This window comes from Mus musculus, chromosome 1 (genome assembly GCF_000001635.26).
Source record: "Mus musculus strain C57BL/6J chromosome 1, GRCm38.p6 C57BL/6J".
In the NCBI taxonomy this organism is placed as follows: Eukaryota; Metazoa; Chordata; class Mammalia; order Rodentia; family Muridae; genus Mus; species Mus musculus.
The window spans coordinates 10,193,190-10,214,391 of NC_000067.6; the positions used below are offsets into that span (position 1 = coordinate 10,193,190).

A 21,202-nucleotide genomic window follows, 5' to 3' on the forward strand; every position below is an offset into this window, starting at 1 on the left:
ATTTTAAGGAGTTGGGAAAAGGATCCACCAAATCATAAAGACATAAAATGTTCCTTTACAACACTGAAACGTCCCAAGAGGAAACAAAGATCTAACTAAGGAACTGATACGACAGCTCCTTATGCACGCAGACGTAGTCAGAAGAGAGACCAATTTAGCTTTAAGTCTCTAAAAATATTTGAGAACCAAGACTGTTGTTCTACTTTCAATATCTTGGGAATAAGACACATACAAATATATGTTTTGGGGAAAAATGTGCAAAGCAAAAATTAACTTTTTTACATGTTACCAAATAACTTAAAAATAAATCTTTCAACCACCTCTACAAAGTCCTTTAAAGCTCTGAAGGCTTAGTATGTATGGCACTGCTCAGCTCTTTTATGATTGCTAAATTTAGGCCAGGAAGATGGCTCAGTGGGTAAAAGGTCCAGCATGTGAAAAGTGTGAGGATGTAAGGTCAAATCCTAATACCACATGCAAAGCTGGGCTTGGCTGTACACCCAGCATAATGGGCGGAGACACATGGATCCTAGAAGCAGGCTGACCAGCCAGCTTAGCTGAAAACAAAAGGTCCAGTAAGGCAGCCTGTCTGAAAGAACTATGGTGAATGTGGCAGATGAAAACACCTCATGTCCTGCAATGGCCTCCATGTGGGTATGAGCACCCAACACTTGTGTACATGCAAAATACACACACACACACACACACACACACACACACACACACACACACTCATGCACACGCAGTCACACAGAAATGCACACACACATATCGCATGCAGAGACAGAGTGCATGCCAAATTATTAATATATAGCATATGTAAAGTGGTAAAGTTATTGTGAAAATCAGATTGTATTTTCAGCTAGTACAAATCTGCTGAATGCACAGGCTATCCATTCATTTTGCATTCTATTGCTTAACCAACACCTACTAGCTACAAGAATGATCAAAATGAAGCACGTGAAAACACACACCTATTATGGGAAGCTTTCATGTGCTGCTAATGTAACATGAAACAAAGGAAATAGGAGTAACCTTCAAATTTTATGTCTAAATGTAGAACATACCTCAATTTGCATCTTCAGATGTGTCTTGAAGTTTGACAACAAAGTAAGAAATATGGAAAGAGAAAGCTCAAAAACCTCTGGAACAGATGAGACTCCGTTTTTTGAGAGTGCAACACATAGATACTGCTTGATAGCATTAATAAACATCTCATTTGTCCTGAAAACAGGTCCTGCATTCTGCAGAATGGACAGAAGCAACTGCAATGAAAGAATCTTGGACCGTAACTCATGAGACCTGAGAGGTGAAACACAAAGCACAGTATGTAGACAAAGTCATGATTGTGGTAATAACGGACTGACCCACAGCCACTTCTGTACACACATCTGTACAAATTCAGAAACTTAGTCAAGACTACCAAGTGCTTCTCTGCAGCCACATCATTTCAGGATTTCTTTTAAATTTTCTCTCTCTCTTTTTTTTGAGATTATAATTACCTAATTTCTCACTCCAAACCTTTCCATGTGCTCCTCCTTGCCCTCTTTAAGATTCATGGCCTCAAGCACCAATCTCTGCCACTATTAATGATGCCTGTTATGCTTGTACATAGGAGCCTAGCATGGCTGTTCTCTGAGAGACTACACTTAGAAGCTAACTCAAATGGATGCAGAGACCCATAGGCAAACATTGGATGGAGATTGGGAACTCCTTTGGAAGAGTTTGGGAAGGACTGAGGACACTGAAGGAGATAGAACTCACAGGAAAACTAATGAAGTCAACTAACCTGAACCCTTCAGACTCTGAGAGACTGACCAATCAACCAAAGAGCATATATAGGCTGGACCTAAGCCCCCTCCTGCACATATGTACCGGATGTGCAGCGGAGGCTGTCTCCAAAGCGGTTGCCTGTCTATAGACTATGTTCCCCTATAGCCAGTCTGCCTTGTTCGGCTTCAGTGTGAAAGGATGTACCTAGCTCTGCAGAGACTTGACGTGGCTACTGGGGTGTGGGGTGTGGGTGTCTCCACCTTCTCAGAGGGAGGGATTGTGGAAGGGGACAGGACGAGGAAGAAAAGCAGTGATCAGGATATAAAGTGAATAAAAAAATTCATTGCCTCTAATTTTTATGTTGCTATATACATATGTGCATATCCATGTGCTTCTTACAAGGGTAAAAATTACAAGTATTTTAAACATTTTCCCCTAGAAAAGATAAAAATAATTTGCAGATATATGATTGGTTCCTTTCTTTCAAAACTATACTTCTTACAGATCACATGAACAGAGTGAAGATATCTGCTTGCTTAGTATGTAATGCTAATGTTTTCTAGTTATGTTAGTCATATTCAGAATTCCTAAACACCAATAAAAATGTTTACGTTCCACTAGATTATAACATTATTTTAAGCATACTATCCCAATAGGTATTTGAAATTCTTGTTACTTTTCTGAAATCAACATAGACCTTTAGAACCAATGATATTCTCTGGAAGCATTATTATTTAAAAGGCAGAGCATAAAATGCTGCAGGAATTACTTTTAAAAAACTTTTTCTAAATACCGTATTCAGCCATATTTGCATAGGATATGACACTTTATTACTCTTGATTTCCACCTTAAAATGTTTACAGTTGTGTCAAGTAATTCACAGATCTCAGCCAATCTCACAAGAACACTGTTATATCAACAGTATCACAAAAATTACTACCTTCTTTGAAATAAAGCTGGAGAAACAGTATCAGAATCTTTTATTAAAGTGTTGTTTGCAAAATAGCTATTACTCTGAATGTGCTACAAAAGTATTAGTACTCAAAAATGCTGTTTTAAATTACAATGAGAGGTAAGACTGGAAGTAACCACTAGAAGTCCTCATGTTGGGTGTTCTGAGGCCTACATACAACTACTGCTTCCAAGTTACTTCACATTGTTCTTTTCTGCTCAATTCCTATAGTAATTAGATCCTGCAGAGTGCCATTTGCTAATATATGAATCTTGTTATGAATATACTTTAACTTTCTGTTCTTAGCATTGAATAAAATGCCTTTTAGACAGTATTTGCTCAAAAGATCCACTTGTTCTTGTTTTCAAGTATTTATTAAGTACCTGTTATGTAAAAACATTAAAAAAAAGAAGTAAGGATCAAATGTCCTATTTGATAATTAAACATTTTCTAAAACATGTTTCTCACTATACAGTCTAGGGTGTCTTTGAACATATAGCAATCCTCCTGCCTCAGCCTCCAAGAGATGGGATGGCAAGAGTATACCACCATTCTTAGCTAAATTATTCTTCTAGAAAGCAACCAAGATGGAAACTTCATGTCTGCAATTTTTTATGAGGTAGTTTCAAATTACAGTAGAGGCTGGAAACTCTCCATAGGTCATTGCTTAGCACAGCAAGAAAATAAATAGAAGTAAAGACAGATTTTATCAAATTCCCGTTTTGACTTGTGAAAACTAAACATTTAGGAATAAATCACAGCACAAATGACCGTCAGCAATAACCCAATTCCTTTCTGTAAGTATGTGTACACGTGAAGACCAAAGGACTGTTTGGATACCATTTCTCTGGCACCATCCATATCATTTTTAGGTACTGTCTCTAACTGGACTGGAACTTCCCAAGTAGACTAGGTTGGTTGGCCAGTGAGCCCTAGGGATGTGTCTGGTCCTGTAATCCCAAAACTTGGCTGATAAGTGTATGCCAACATGTCTGCCTTAAAAAAAACCAAACCAAAACAAAACAAAACAAAAAAAAAACCAAAAAACAGGATCAAACCTCTCCTCATGCTGGCAAGGTAAGGCAAGCCTTGTACCCACTCAGACTTCTCCCCAGATCTATTACTTCAGGTTTTTTTTTTTTTTAAAGATTTATTTATTTTTATTTGTATGTGTATATCTGTATAATTATGTGTATCACACGCATGCAAATACACTCAGAAGCCAGAAGAGGGCACTAGAGCTCCTTAACCTAGAGTTGCATTAGGCTGTGAGCTGCCTGATGTGCGTCCTAGGGACCTAGCCTGGATCTTCTCTAACCCACTAACTCCAAATTGCTAAAGTTGTTTCTTCTTATAGTAATCTTCATCAATTCAGAATGAAATGCCAAAATTATCAAATTTTTAATGAGAAAGGTTTTTTTCATATCAAGGAGCTATATTAAAATACATTCTTCTTCAGTATATAATTAATAACCTTAATTTTACTTCCATCAAGTTCCTATTTTCAAAATACTGAAGAAGCAATAATTTATTTTTCTGGCTCTTGAGATTTGGGTCTAAAAACATTTTAAAATTTTAATTTAAATCTGAAACATGCTTCTCCCTAAAGTAGAACAATGTGACAAAATAAAATTATAGAAAATATGTGTTTTGCAGAAGCTTACACGATTTTTAAAGTCGTTTTTTCTGTATGTGTGTGTGATGTTTGTATATGCACACATTCCTGTACGAGTGTGGTCACACTACATTTGTGTAGCCATGCCTGCATACATGAGGTCAGAGCTTTGGGTGCTGGTTCCCGCCTCCCACCTTATTTGTAACAGGGTCTCTACCATTTGCTGCTGTGTGCATGCTAGGCAAATTTCTGAGGATTTACAAGGGTTCTAGGATCTCCAGTTTTTGTGGTAACCACCTCTAGACTTTAGTAGCATTTAAACACTCCAAAGAATTTTAAAAAATGATTTAAGTAGGAATGTTTAAATTTTCCTCTATTTTGATATCATTTTCATTCCTTCTCTAAACACCCTTTTGCTAGAAACTCTCCTGAAACTGTCAATGTAATATATCCTACTACAATAAAGAATAAAGAACAGGCCATTCTTTTAACTCAAAGCCTTAAATGCAAGCAGAAATAAACTGCACTGGAATTATATTATCATCCACAAAATATGCACTTTCCTAATGTTGAACTTTGCTTTCAATTGCTGTGATAAAACAACTTGGAGAGTCAAAGGGTTTATTTCACTTACATTTCTATGCCAAAGTCCATCATAAAGGAAATCCAGACCAGGTATTGAAGCAGAGGTCATGGAGGAGTGCTATTTATTGGCTTTTTCCTTATGGCTTGCTCAGCCTGCTTTCTTATAGAACCCAGGACCAAGAGTTGGCCCTACTCACAGTAGCCTGACCTTTCTCACACTTATCATCAATCAAGAAAATGTCCCAGAGTCCTGTCCATAGCCCAATTTAATAGAGACAATTCAACCAAGACCCCTTCTTCTAAGACAGTTCCAGCTTGTGTCAAATTAAAAAAAAAAACCAAACAAACCTATATTTGATGGGAATTAGATAACTTATATCAACGTTCTTTATATAAGTGGAGACAGAAATCATCTTAAGGCAATTCATCTGACTGCAATAGTTCCAAAGTTACTCAGAATGTGGAAATATAGTGAGTGACTTATTCACTCAGTAACATATATTGATATCTACTATGTACTCACTATTCTGTACTGCTGCACATCCTTTCTCAAATAGTGTAAAGTATATATTCTAAAAGTTTGGGAACCTATTATTTTTGGTATGTATCTTTTAAAACAAAAATTTTAAGATTCCACAGGACAAAAAGAACAAATGAAAATGCAAACACTATATTTACAGTACATTTTAAGCTTAAATATCTCTTAAACAAAATGGTTAATGACTTACTTTGGATCTGGTGGTCCATCTGACAGTGGTTTCATTGACAGCTTACACAATGACCTGAACACTAGAAAGGCATCCTTTTGTAAAATGTGGGAAAACTTAGCACCAGGTGAAGGTCCTGAAGAATTTCCAGATTCCTAAAGAAGTTAACATAGCATGGAAAATAAAGACACATCCTATCATAAATCATTCAGCCTTCTGGCACAGTTTTCAGAGAACTCTGATCTGGGATTCTCCCTCCTGGCACAAGAAGAAGCTGAAGTGGTATCTGACACAATGACCTTCATATGCTATTCTCAGACCCGACACTAAATAAACACCTTTAAAAGACATTCTTTAAAATATCCCTTATTTGACATCAAGGATACTCCTAAAATTTATCCAGCTCACACAAAAGTATGAATAGAAATATGATTAAAAACGATCAATGCTGGTAGACAGTGTAGTAATCTTTTAAAGTCTTTTACTGGCTTAGGTCAACCTAACCAAGAAAATCTCTAGAATCCTCCATCTGCAAACATAAGGACCAGAAACACATAAAGCAGAGAAGCAGTGTGAGCCAGGCCTGCCACTCCTGTCCACACTGACTTCTGTGAACCTCTCATCAGAGGCTCCATTAAAATGCCCCACAGTCCCATGTTTTCCCTATGATAGTGTAATTTCTCCGTAACTTGTGAAAAATGATGTTTCTGTTAAATGTAACTTCAGTGTTCAGACACAGTTACAGTTGGAACGTAGCCATTAAAACATCTTAAAAGAACTAACTGCTCTGAGTTATAGTTATAAGAAAGAAATCTACTCAAAACTCCATTCTCACATCAACTGGGAAGATCTGCTCAAGTTACTGGCAGACCATCCATTTCCTTCTCTCCACCTCACCCATACATACCTGAGTATCATTGGAGGAGACAGATAACCTGTCGTCAGGTAACGATGGTGTATATGCAACAGAAATGGGTGTTCCTGGGATTCCATTTGCTTGGATGTTTTCACTGTCACTACCATCTTCTACAGTTCCAGTGTTGCCTTCTGTACTTGCACTGATAGCCATCCCTTCTCCCATGTCTAAAATGACAAGAAAAGACACTCAAGTATATCTGATTAAACCACAGCATGCTTAAAAAACAAACAAATGAACAAAACCCAGAGTATCTAAAATGAAACAGTGACCAAAAAGCAAAGTAAAATATATATTGGCACACTTTTTAAATGTAATGTACTTATTACAGTGCAAATATCTATTTAGTATGCTTCCCAACATGGTCTATAAGTTGCAGTAGCAATAAACACACTTAACTGATCAAAGGTTATTCTAGAAGTACATAAGCAGAGGCCTACTTTTGAATATATATTAACTCACTAAACTGGGCTCTGATGAATGCTACAACACTGAGATGTTTCGCTGAACTTCAGTTATTATCCATTTCTTCTCAAATAGTCAACTCTTTTTCATAAAGGTTAGAGGACTTGTAACTAAAATCAAATACAGATAAGTTTAATATATGTAATATGTACTGAGATTGGGTCCTGGATTTAAAACAAAAGGAACATGAGAGGCACATATTTGGGACATGTGGGAACATTCTTAACTATATTAGATATTTTTGAAAAGATGGCAATTTTCCTAGGTGTGAAAATAAAATTGAGGTCACATATGATAACATCCATATTTACAGTATGTATGTATGTGTATGTATGTATGTATGTATATATATATACATATATATATATGTATATATGTATATATGTATGTATGTATATATATGTATGTATGTGTGTGTGGTATATGTGTGTGTATATATATGCATTATACAGGGGTACAATGATTTAATGTACACAACCAATTTTCTAATGGTTCAAACGACCTATATATGCATGCTATGTGTGAAGACATAAAGTAAAGGTAGAAAAAGTATTAGTGAGTCTGGATAAATGTGCTCCTAACACTGCTCTCTGAAATGTTCTCTACATTTGAGACTTTCCTAAGTACAATGTTGCAGAGTGAGGGAACTTCTACTTCCTAGTCTATACTTGCATTGTACCTACTAGCAAAGCTTGTTTGGTAAGAAGACATCAGACAGTACATATCTAAGGTTTTATAAATCCCAGTCTCTACTGTAACTATGCATGGCTGCGTTACAGTGATACTTTATTTATAGAACAGGTGGGGCGCAGATGTACCCCAACAACTACAACACTGGCCTAAGATGCTCCAGAACCTAATTCTTACCCCAACACTCTCCAGACAAGCAAGAATTGGCACATAAGCTTATAATATGACAATCCCTGACTTTAATGCACTATTTTAAAAGGATATGTGGAAACAGAACACTCCTATTTTCTCTTTAACTATAAGGTTTTAAATGTTTTATAATTTTAATTAATATTCCCAATACTGTAGTATCTTTCTTTAGTTTCTACTGGATAACTACGGGATTTCCACTACGAGTTTTAATAGACTGACACCTACAACAACTTAGACCTCACAGGATCATATGCTCAGGTTTAATACCCAGCTGGTGATGTTACTTTGGGAGCCACTTTACTTTGTAGGAAGTAGGTCATTAGGGATATGTCTGTAAAGGCTGTCATGTCCACTTCCAAGCCCTTGCTTTCTGTCCCTTATGAGGTGAGCTGCTCTTCCCACCACATATTCCCTAGCATGGTGTTTTATCTCACCACAGCCCAGAAGCAACAGAACCAAATAAACATACCCTGGAATTGGGAGCCAAAATAATTATTTCTCCCAGATATTGTCATGTGACAAATGGACTAAGAACATGAATATTAAGAAATGACAGCCGGGCGTGGTGGCATACACCTTTAATCCCAGCACTTGGGAGGCAGAGGCAGGTGGATTTCTGAGTTCGAGGCCAGCCTGGTCTACAGAGTGAGTTCCAGGACAGCCAGGGCTATACAGAGAAACCCTGTCTCGAAAAACCAACCAACCAACCAACCAACCAACCAACCCACCAACCAAAAACAAAAAAAGTTCTGGCGGCAAATTTTTAGGAAGAACTTGGGTAAGTTTGAGAAGTGTGTTAAAGAAAGCCTAGAACAGTGGTTCTCAACCATCCTAATGCTGCCACCCTTTAATACAGTTTCTTATGTTGTGGTGAGCCCCAACTATAAAAATATTTTGTTGATACTTTATAACTATAATTTTGTTACTTCTTTGCATTCTAATGTAAATATCTCTAAATGCAAGCTATCTGATATGTAACACCCAAAGAGGTCATGACCTAGAGGTTGAAAACCAATGGTCGAGAATTTGGTAAGCAGACTGAAATGGCTAATTTTGGTGGTACCTCAGAAAACCAGAATACTGATGAAGAAGTAACCAGTGAAGACGCAACTTATGTGTTATCAGGAGGGTACTAGAAACTGCTCTAAAAGCATCTTTATCCAGATCCACTAACACTTTTGCTACCTTTGATGTCTTCACACATAGCATGCATATACAGGTCTTTTGAACCATTAGAAAATTGATTGTGTACATTATGACACTATGGCAACAAAACAAAACAAAAACAACAAAACACCATGTCTACATTTTATCTGTGTCCTGCAACTAACTCTGTAGGATGTAGAATTTACAGGGACAGACTAACTTAGTAGAGATAACTTCATGGCTGCCCAGCAATCAAGCGGTAACATAGTGACTACTGGCTGTTTTTAATCAGGTTGCAATGAGAATTGGGAGGGAAAAACAAAATAAGGATCAGTGTTTGAAAACTTGCAGTTTGGCCTGAAAATAAGCATGCGCAAAGCCACAGAGGCAGTGGCTTGCTTTGATTCTGGGGTGCGTTACCACATGCCCTGGATCTCTAATGTGCAGACGCAGGATTTACTCTGTCTCCTGATGTGTTGCACCATTTCTTTGCTCCCAGTCCTCTCTACGGGATGTGAAAGTTATATAGCTTGCTGTTCCATCTTGACTCAGGTCACTTAAATTTGCTTTGGTGAAGACTTTTAAACCATGTTGTAACTGTTAGTCCTTTGGGAACTCATGGAATTAGACCAACTGCATTTTATATGAGATGTTCATGAACCTCTCAGGGTAAAGAGCAGAATGTTAGTCTATCACAGGCTTATGTGCTTGTGGCACTATTTTTTGGAGGTGTCATTAGTCGGTGGGGACTGGCTGGAGTAAGTAGTCCCTGGGAGATAGGCCCTCACCCCCTCTTCTTTGCTGCCTAGCTTCCTGGAGAAAAGTTGGGTCCAGCACATGCTTTCTGCCATACTACAGCCCAGGAGCCCTAGAACTGATTGATCCTGAACTCAAATCTCTTAAAATGTGAACCAAAATATATCTTTTCTCCCGTCAAGTTACTTCCTCAAATACCCATCACAGTGACATGAGCTTGCTAACCATGCACCAGTAGCACCTGCTCTCTGTTTAGGCAAAGTGCTAGTTTGCATTGTGTTTATAATATGACTATACAGATTCCGTCACATTCAGTGTGCCAAAAGTATTAGTGCTTTTCTCCAAGTACCTTGTATACTATCATTGAATTCTGCCAATAGTATTACTAAACATCTAGTGTATTGAGCTTTATAACTGGGATGCTACCAATGAAGAAAAGAGGTAACAGCTTAGAAAAGCATATTTAAGTGTTGTCCTTTAGCTAATTTTTGGTATCTTAAATTTTAGTAGTGTTTCTATCCAGAGCTGATCAATATGGCTCACTGAGTCCAAACGTTTGTATAAACAGTTTGCACCATAGTGAACCAAGTTTTCTTGTGGGAGCTTAGAATTTTAGTGCATGTTAGGCAGAAAGTACGATGTGTCAGCAATTAAAATTTTAGTCCTCATGCCTCAAATACATATTAAACATTTTGTTAATATTTAATAATTTGATACTGGAGGAACTAAAAATATCCTAGTTCCTGAAAGTAGACAGCTGATTTCCTCTAGAGTTTACCTCCTATCTCTCATCTGTCTCTTCCTTTAATAGTATTACTCTGTACCTTTGGCTGTAATAAAACTTCTCAATGAGGACAGCTCTTATGTTGAGTCTTGTGAGTCTTCTCAGTGAGTCAACACACTGTGGAGCAGCCCTGGAGCTGCGTGTGACATACTTATTTTCTCTTCTTTAGCTCCTTAAGTGGCTAGAAAGCCTGTTGCCTTAAAGTTCCTGCTTTCTTTCACTTTGTAGTCTTACTACAATTAGACCAGTCTACCGTGCTAGTCTCTTACAGGGCTTCCACTTCGCAGACTTAGTTTAGATTTCTCATCAAAATTCTCAGTTCTAAAATCTCCAAAACTGATTCTGTTGGCTTTGAATAAAATCCAAAATTCTGACTTTGGAACTTATAACCCTGTTAAATTGCTTCTATAATTTTTTTCTATTATCGGACATCTCATGTATTATACCAACTCACCACTCTTAAATCTAATCATCTCTTTATGTTACGCAGACACTCAATGCTGCGACTGTTGCCAGATCCATTGCTGTGACACATATACCATATATCTGAATAGCCCTTCTTGTAGTTAGCAATAGTTTCAGAGAGTAAGTGAAGTCCAGAACGGCAACTTTAAAAGGAGAAAAGTGGCAAAGTACTTTAAGTAAAAAATGTAACAATTTTACATGGAGAAAAAGTCCTACGCTGAAGTTACTACAGCAACTGTGGAGAAAGATGCTTACTGGTTTGCTGATCTACAGACACAGATGTCTGAGCACAGGGCATGAGAAGGGACTGCACCTGTATACCTGTAGAAAGGAAAAGGGGTAGATACAGGGTTTGATGCTATCTGGTGGCTAAAAGCATCTCACTAGAGATCTTAGAAAGCAGCCTGAATGGGCCGGGGAGGGGCATACTGCATGTGGCTGACATACACAAACATACAAACACTAATTTCAGAATTTACAATTTTACTCCTTTGGTTCCATATCATAGTATTTCCATGGTCAGATGAAATCCTGTAAAACAGAATAAACTAATTTCAAATAAAGTACACTACCTCCAACAATGATGTTCACCATTTCTTCTACAATGCTCTGGACAATATCAAGTGGCTTTTCTTCATAGTCTCCATCATACAAGATATCATTTTTAGATAATGCTTTGAAAGACAAAAATTTGAGACAACATTATTTTAACTTTTTAAGAAACCTCTACTAGACATGTATAATGAAACACTTTTTAAAGAAAATCAAATGGGTGTAAATATTTTGGGACACTACCTTGCTAAATTTTCAGAATTTGTGACCAAGTCAATACTTAAGTATTTTTGAAATTCAAACTCACTTTAACAGGGTTCAATCTGATTGAATAGCTATTAACTATTCAACTTAATGAGATTCCATAGATTAGTCCTACAAAGACTCAAACTTCTAATGGTATTCTAAATAAAGCACTTTTAATGTCTTGTGCACATTGACATGTACTTAGTACATATAAGTCTGTACTAAACCTTATCCAACATCAAACTAAAGTAACTAAATCTTATTTGATATAATTATTAATATTGCATTTTACTACAGAAAATACCTAAGGAGACAGATATTGAGCCACTTGGGACAACATTAGTGTTTTGCTCACTCTTTCTTCACATAAGAATTTACATTTCTAATGTAAAACTGAATTCATGCTTTTTTTATTAAAAAAAATAAAGAGAGACATATTGCAGGACTTCTGAGCAGCTAAAGAAAACAATGGAATCTGAAAGCTTGTATAGATGGCTACAAAGAGGATGCTGAAAGTGTCTCAAGGTGGTTCAATTAGCTCTAGGATGCTCCAGGAACCTGGCAAACACCCCCCTATGCCAAATGGCTGCCAACTTTGTATCTTCTGGCTACAGTAATGTCTCCACTGCTCCCCAAGCAGACTATTATAAAGGATTATGACTTAACAATGCTGTTTTTCCAAAGTCTGTCCTCTCTATAATTGTGCTGTTTTTAATCTACTACCTGCCACGTTCTACAACATAGGCAGTGTCACAGTGGGAAATCTGTTAAGTGTGTTCAATCAGTAAACTTACCAGAAAAAAATAGCCTTTATATTCCTCTGTGGGGAAAAAAACTTAAGTGTGGGTATTTTTCTACCATTTCTAAGCTTTTATTTTTGTCCTATAGTTGGCTAAAACACCTTGAGTCTGAAAACAAATTTCTTTTAAAAAAATGATTTCTTTATCTATTTTGTGTATGAGTACACTGTAGTTGCCTTCAGACACACCAGAAGAGGGCACTGGATCCTACCCATTACAGATGGTTGTGAGCAGGCATGTGGTTGCTGGGAATTGAACTCATGACCTCTAGAAAAGCAATCAATGCTCTTAACTGCTGAGCCATCTCTCCAACTCCAAAAACTATTTCAATGTGAGTAAATATACAGAACCACTATCTAAAAGTATCTACAACATAGTAAATAAATATTCATGTGAATTGACAGAAATGTATAAGTGATTAATATATATATAATACACAAGAACTGCCTAGAGAAGTTAGCAATACCTACAATAATATAATACTCTGTTATAATAACAAATAATGTGCAACTTTACTCAACTAATCAAGTTGTGCTCTAAAATATGCACTCTGAACTCAAGATTTATTTATACCAGATGTTAGAACAATGCCTTCATGGTCAAAATAATCCCTTCCTTACTGAAAACCCTGCATTCTATAAGACATCTACAGTGGTGTCCTTACACATAGTACATGTTTCTCTGTTACACACAGCCCATGTTATTTCTGTTGCAAATATTTTCCCCATTTTCTAGCTAATCATTTTTATCAATTACAATTCAACGAAAACAACATTGCCTTCTCTATATATACACATTTTCCTAATTTTCCTCAACCTAACTACCTACGCATGCCACCTCTAGGAAACCATACATTATACCTTCATCGGATCCTTTAGGTAGGCTAAAAGCAGTAAACACATGAAAAGCAACTGCTGTATCTATCATCTTAACCCAAAATTCTAGCATTGAGAACATAAAACACAGAATGCTCAACATATGTTTGCTGAATGTAATGAACAAATAAAATCCCACCTTTGTCAGAGATCAGCCCTTTGAATCAACTTAAACATGTAGTGAAAAGTAGGATCAATTTGGTCAAAAGCAATTTAGGCAAAACACATGGATTCCGTTGGTGAATTTACCTAGTGTGAATAGCTGGTTTGCCTAAGGTAGCTTTTTCAAATAAAGCAAAAAGAAGATTGGAAAAATGGCTCAGTTAGTAAACTGCCTGTCATGGAAGCATGAGGACCTGAGTTTGATACTCAGAACTCATATAAAATAAAGCCGGGCGTTGGTGGCCCACGCCTTTAATCCCAGCAATCGGGAGGCAGAGGCAGGCGGATTTCTGAGTTCAAGGCCAGCCTGGTCTACAGAGTGAGTTCCAGGACAGCCAGGGCTATACAGAGAAACCCTGTCTCGAAAAACCTAAATAAATAAATAAATAAACATAAAAAAAAATAAAAAAGCTCAGGTCAGCACTAGGGAGACAGAGGCAGAGGGGCAGAGAGAGGCAGAGGCAGGAAGATCTCTGTGAGTTCAAGGCTGGTCTATACAACACATTCCAGAACAGCCAAAGCTCCATAGCAAAACAGCAAAACTTCAAAGCAAAACTACCAGCTGGGCATCAAAGGCAAATGCTATGCTCAGCCTTACCCCAAAGGACCTGTTTTTGCAAGAATATATAACTATACTAGGTGCTAAGAATAGAGACTAAATGCTGAACTATAAAGAAGACATTTATACCATCGTCTATAAAGATCAAGAAAACTGCAGATGAGGGAACCAAAACAATGTAAAAATACGGAAAGAGCTACAGAATGCCATCTTTCTTCTAGGCATGATACACCCATTCCAATCATGGACTCAAAGCAACTGTACTTGCTTACACACAACCTGCATAAGAACGGGCCTGTTAATGGCCACCAGATGGGAGAGGTTCTCAAGAGATTTCCTTCCCCCAGTTCTGACTGAACTAGTGATCAGTGATAGATTCTAGAAACTGGAGACTCACTCCCCACTATCCACTGCCATCAGGGCTCTCTGGTAAGCCCACTACACGCCAACAGATTATCATATACTCAGTCACATTGATGGCCCTGGTTAAACACACTTGGTCACAAAAGAAACAAAAACATGAATATGAAAAAGGAACTTGTATGGAGAAGAGGGGTGAGAGGTTAGAGTAATCAGAATGCATTGTACACATGTAAACTGGGCACGGCAGTATGTTCTTATAACATCCGTTCTGGGGAGGCAATGTCAGGCAGATCCTTGGGGGCCGCTGGCTAGCCACCCCAGCCTCACCGGCGAGTCTCTAAGCCAGTCAGAGTCCCTATTTAAAAATAAAATGGGTTTTACCCAAGGAATGATGCTTGAAGTTGGTTGATTTTTTGGCCTCTACACATGTATGTACATGCATACACCTATTTATTCCGCTATTGAGTTCTAAGTAAACATGATTTTAAAGAATGTCAACAGCTGAGGTCTTTCCTCAAATGAAAAAAAAAGAAAAAAAGAAAAAAAGAACAAAACAAATTTTAGATGAAGTCTAACTAAGCTCTATCTATCCACAACAGGGAGCAACACAATTTTTATCATTTTTCAAGTCAGGCTACGTAACAAGAAAAGAAAACAACTCAAAATTCCTGGCAGGCTCAAAGAATAAAGAGAAAATTATTTCATGCGTTTATACATAAAAGTCTATATAAAACTTAATTCTATGACAGTGGAAACGTTTTTGGACTCGGGAGTTGGCCCAGTGGATAAAGCACTTGCTGCACAAGCATGGAGAGCTGAGCTTAAATCCCTAGAGCCCACAAAATGTCACTTGTCTGTAGTCTCTAACAGACCGGAGTGGAGACAGGAAACTCCGAGAGTTCCAAAGCTAGCTCGTCTGTCTTAAGCAATGTGGAAAGGCAAAGACTGGCATCTAAAATCTGTCTTCTGAACACACACTGTGGCACATTTGTGCGCACACACACACACACAGATTTTTAAGAAAAGAAATATTGAGAGAGAACATCTTAACCTTGCTGACTACTGTAGCTATATTTTAAATCAATTTTTTCTGTTACATGATTAATTAAAATTGTTTTTATATTTAATTTTGTTACTTTTTTTTTTTTTTCTAAAAATAGGTACTTGCTGTATAGCCCAGGCCAACCTCAAAGTCATAATCTTTCAGCCTCTGCCTCCCAAGTACCGGGAAAACAGACACAGTACTTTCTAAACCAATAATGATGTTAAATTTTCAACCATAGTCTAAAAGCCCTTACTGAGTGGATCCTTTGTTTGCTCTAAAACTGATATGAAAAAGAAAAATGAAGAACTTATATAATTTTGTACCATGTATTTATGATTCTTTTAAGAAAGGTGTGTCTCTTCCCAAGAGAGTCTATACATCGCACTATTTGTGAGATGCTAATGAAGGCGCAGCATCAGTAAGAGATATGGTGCAGGCTGACGTGAACTAGCTTTACCACTAATAGAAAAATGGCAGTTATCACAAACTATTTGGTAGCCATTAAATCATTTTTCTACATTTCAGTGAAAACTCATCCCATCACGGCCCTTAAACGCAAACACCCCATGGCCCCATCTCAAGATTACTTTCAGCTGCAGTTGCCTGATCAGCTTCTGTCTGTTCATTTTCTGCACTGGAAATATCAGATCCGTTTTCAGGCTCTGTATCATCTTGGAGACTTTTATCCACATCATGTGTTTGGGGCTCAAGATCCCCTTCATGCTCTTGGTTTATATGATCAACAGTCTGAGGTGGCAAATATCTAAGATGAGGTGACTCGGGCTCATGATGGCTTACTGGAGACTGTAACAAATGCTGCTGCTGCCGATGTCTTTCTCTTTCCATTTGTTTGGCCTCCTGTAACTGGAAAGAACAAAATGATTTTCAGTACTAGTAAAAGAAGTAGCTTCAAACCCACCTAACTATAAATTCTTTAAATATGGTATCCTTTTTCCTTGGGCCTGGGGATTATAGGCCATCAGAACATAAAGCATACTACTCCTTAGATATCTGGAAATTGGTGCATAAGGGAGAAAGTCCTCAGTAATATTTTTATTTGACTATATTCAGTGCTTAAACTATGCATGTGTCCTCATGAATGAATGACACATGTGTGCTGTGCCCATGAAGGCCAGAGGGTACTAGATTATAAGCTATAAGCCATCTGATTTAAATGCTAGGAACTAAAGTGAGGTCCTCTGGAAAAGCAGCAAATGCTCTTAGGTACTGAGCCATCTCTCTAGACCTTGTATTTGATGTGTGATGTTATGAAAATGTACTATCTTAACAAAATGAAAACAATTTTAATGCTGCCAAGTAGTAACTGGATTGGTGCCAATAATATATTTACCTAAAATAAAAAACCTACCAATAAGAACAAAGTACATCACACACATATTTATTCACATTCATTCTCAGTCTCTCTCTCTCTCCTTTTTGTCTACACACAAGAAACATGTATGTGGGGAGTGGAGATTAGGAAATGATCAAATGGGAAACAAACTTTTCAGTTCATATGCTTTCATAACATGTTCTGACATTATCATACCAAACACTTTTTAATTTATACAGTATTATAATTATAATTACATAGCTAGCAAGTAAAATTGCCATGAGAGCTTACATCATTTTGTCCAGGCATCCAGTATGCATAAAAATAATTACATCTATCAATGTTTGACTGTTACTTTAGAAGACCTGTCATTTTTGTGTATATAATATCATCTAATAAACTAGCTCACTTAAGATGCTAAACATTAAGCAGAATCCTAGTATTATTTGCAGAATCCCAGTATTTCATTTTTTTAGAATTTTATTGCTTCTCATACATCTCTTTCATTCTCCATGAGCCAATATGAAGGATTATTACAGGATAAATTTCCACAAAAATAAATATTGTACAGTATTAAATGATACATCATAATCTCCAGTAATATTTCAAATTATATAATTATATTTATAAAAACAAAATTGAATTAAATGATTCTAATGTCTAAAAAAGTATAAGAACCTTATAGTTAGCAGTCGCAAACTCTTATTTTACAAATAGACACTACTCGATGCGTAATTAGAATGAGAACAAACGTTTGAGACCAGTATGTAGCTTGCTCCTATCAGCGGGACACTCAGTACAGCTGTACCACCAATTCAATCCATAAATCAGACTGCTCTCAGCTCTGATGAGAAACTTCCTTTTGCAGCAGGCAGTGGTTAGAGACTCATAACTCATCAGGGAGCTGAGAATAAGTGACTGTTGAATGCTTATCCCTAAATGAAACAGCTATGTGAACCTTTCCTGCCTCGAGGTCAAGGAAGGGGGAGTGGAAAGAATATAAAAGTCAGAGAGGGTGGCAAAAAGTACCCGGAAATGCATCTTTTAGACACATGACATGGCCATCCCTCTCAGGAATTCACATGCAAAACATGTACAACAGCAAAGCAGCCAGCATCCTAATGTGGATGGAGAAGCTCATGAGCTCTGCACCTAGCTGAGGAACTACTGGCTGCTAGGAAAGGGAGACTATGTTTTCTTCAGGGAGGTGGCCACTGGTAGGCTGCCCATGCTCCAGAGGCTCTCCCCAGAGCCATGTGACTGTGGGTAGCACTAATTAGACTCAGTAGGTTTGTTTTGTTTTAAAGGGGCAGTAGAGAAGAACCAGGAAGTAGCAATGGGAAATGGGAGGTTACTGACATGTTGAGGGATGGGGAGGGTGATAATGTGGCTATGACTAAGATGCACTGTATACATGTATAACATTTAAAAACCAAATAGCAATAACAAAATAAAAATAAAAGCCACATTTTATACTGTTTAGAGAAATAAGTTATACTTCTTTCAAGGGGGAAAGTCTAAAATGAACTAACTCTATGATGTTGAACTGGAAGCGGAAATGTCAGTATAAACACATGATAATATGTACAGATAAAAAGTCACATATGGGTGTAGGAGAGACTAGAATATAGCGTATTTTTTTTAGCTATATTTGCTCAGAGAGCAAGAACTGTAACTAGAAGACAACAAACACACTAGTTAACTTGGTGAATCCCAGACTTTGGTTTCTAAATAAATGTCCTTGCCCTGCTGAAGGGGGCAAGCTCCTTGTTGAAATGGTTGATTTCAAAGCCAAAAAGGGAAAAGTTAAAAATTAATACAACAAAAATAAGTGACTGTGTATTCAACATAGATGGGCCATCCTATCATACCTGTCATGGGGCTCAGAGAACATCATGGCAATAGAGCAAAAAGAACCAAAGGATGGAAAGTAGTGCTGTGAAACACTGTCCTTGGGACATGACATGGCTGCTGTGCACATGAACTCACAACAGCTGTAGCTACAAAAGACTAAGCCAGTTAAAAATTTCAGAATGGAACAGGCAGGTACTTCTGAGGCATTACCCTAACATAAAAGCAAGGTGTAGTGGCATGTGTCTGTAACTCTAGTGCCAGGAGTGTAAAGTCAAACAGAGCCTGAGGCTCACCCTATCTCAAAACAAAGAAACAAGCAAACAGCCATTGATAGAGGAAGACTCCAGTGTCAACAATGTCTGGCCTCCACACATACACATGTAGGGCAGCATGCCAGCATACACTGTACACACAAAATTTCAAAACAGAAACAAAAGAAAAAAACAGGTCAAGGAAAAAAAGAAAAAGAGAAGGTCAAGGGTGAAGGAGAAAGTCCCTCTCAAATATTTTTGCAGTCTTTCTGCAAAATAAAAGATTCTAAATTATGAAGACTTGTGAAATAAAATGTAAACAAAAACAAATTAAAAAAAATCAAGTTAAAGTCTATAATTCTTAATTTCTTTCCAACCAACCTGAAGTAGGTTTAAGGATAAGAAACATAACAGTCCTTTACTGTATGAAAGAAATAAAATATACTAAATACTTCATTGATATAAAAATGCACTTTTGTTTTAAGGCTAAATTTTATATGTGAACAGGTCAAATGAGGTAGTTTATACCTACTTTACACTATATTAAAGTAAGTTTGGCTAAAATACCACTTCACGAACACTTCCATGATGTAATCAAGCATATACACTTTTTGGTGAGATTCAAAGCACATCTTGTTTCAAGGCAAGCAAGTCAGTAAAGCTAACCCCACAAGACAGGGATCCTCGGGTCTGATCTCTCCATAAGTACTCTGAGCTCTTTTCAGACCTGAGGCCTGTGCTGTTCTCTCACTCTCCGTCAACACTTACTGCTTGGTTTTCCATGCGTGCAAAGATAACGTTCAGCATTTGAGTAAGAGTAGCTTTGGCTGTTGTCTGATTGATGAGATTTTTGCTGGCTAAATAGATATTGTAGCATGTCCTCACAGCTTGCAGCACAGTTCCTTCATGGATTTCTATGTGTTGTGATGTCACTGCGGTAAGTAAAGCCTGTAAGGAAAGAACACAAAAGCAGTTTTCTGCATCTAGACTTTAAGCACAAAAATACATATTTGCATTTTAAAATTAAAACTTTAAATGACAATTAAGACAATGACACTTTAGGTAGTGATGTGTATAGATTTCTATCTACTAGGAACATATTACCAATTATTAAAATATCTGAGGCTTTCACTACTATGGAAGTAGTTCTCCCATATCCAGAACATGCTTTAGCTAAGTTTCATTAGAAGTTGTACTTGTGATAATTAAAATGCAGAACGTTTACACTCTATCACAACTGAGTGTAGACAGGTATGTTTCATACAATATCATATCAATATATAAATACTATAAATACTATAAATAAATATATATACTACCATAGTTGTAACATTAACAACTAGAACACAACTTGTTTTTCTCTAAACGAATTTAACCATCCAGATTCATTACAACACAAGCTTGGATTTTATTTGTTCACTTTGTTTGAGCAGGTTCACTAGATGGATGGGTACAAGAGAGTTGTGAAAGACAGTACACCTGGTGATTGATACAAGGCCTGAGAAGGACAACGTAGGCTCTAACAATACAGTAAACGTTGGTAAGGTCACAACTTTATGAATCATCTTGAAACTTAAAAGATGAAAGATGTATAAAAAGCAGGTAGGTTCAGAAAAACTCCTCAAGACCCAAAGAATTCAATCCTAACTGGATGGCCAAGAGAAGAGATAGAGAAACACAGTTTTCTCCTAATGGCATAAAACAACAAATCTCATATGGGTTCTAAACATTATCCCAAGTGCCCGTCACACCCAAAGTGCACAGAGAACAACTCTTCCTGATGTTTTCAGGTCGAGATGCTTCTGGATTCAAAAGTATAATAAATAATACACCTTATATAATTCATTACCTTTATTATCTGCAACTGAACTCCTTCATCTGTTTGAGGACCTTGGAAGCAGCCACATATTGTTTCAATAATTCTATCAATTAATTTTTTGCCTGGTGTCGTACTATCTGGAGCCCTGCCAGTCAAGTGCCCATAAGCAATAAGTTTCTGAAACAGACATAAGAGATAACTAATAAATATACTAGCGGACTATGAGTTGAAATATATGTGAATGAATATATACTAATTTTTAAACAAAAACAGTGAGGTATAATCAAAGCTAAAGTC

General features: G+C 37.1%; 1 protein-coding gene across 1 annotated transcript in view; it reads right to left on the reverse strand.

The window, feature by feature from the left end:
• The window catches only part of Arfgef1 (ADP-ribosylation factor guanine nucleotide-exchange factor 1(brefeldin A-inhibited)), a 95,164-nt gene that overhangs the window by 55,683 nt on the left and 18,279 nt on the right, over positions 1-21,202 (reverse strand). Inside the window, exons 4-10 of the mRNA NM_001102430.1 lie at positions 20,936-21,082; positions 19,855-20,034; positions 16,236-16,512; positions 11,619-11,720; positions 6,540-6,715; positions 5,654-5,787; positions 1,068-1,302 (exon numbers count right to left, since the gene is read on the reverse strand). Of these exons, the coding sequence (NP_001095900.1) occupies positions 1,068-1,302; positions 5,654-5,787; positions 6,540-6,715; positions 11,619-11,720; positions 16,236-16,512; positions 19,855-20,034; positions 20,936-21,082 (1,251 nt within the window). The remainder of the gene's footprint in view (positions 1-1,067; positions 1,303-5,653; positions 5,788-6,539; positions 6,716-11,618; positions 11,721-16,235; positions 16,513-19,854; positions 20,035-20,935; positions 21,083-21,202) is intronic.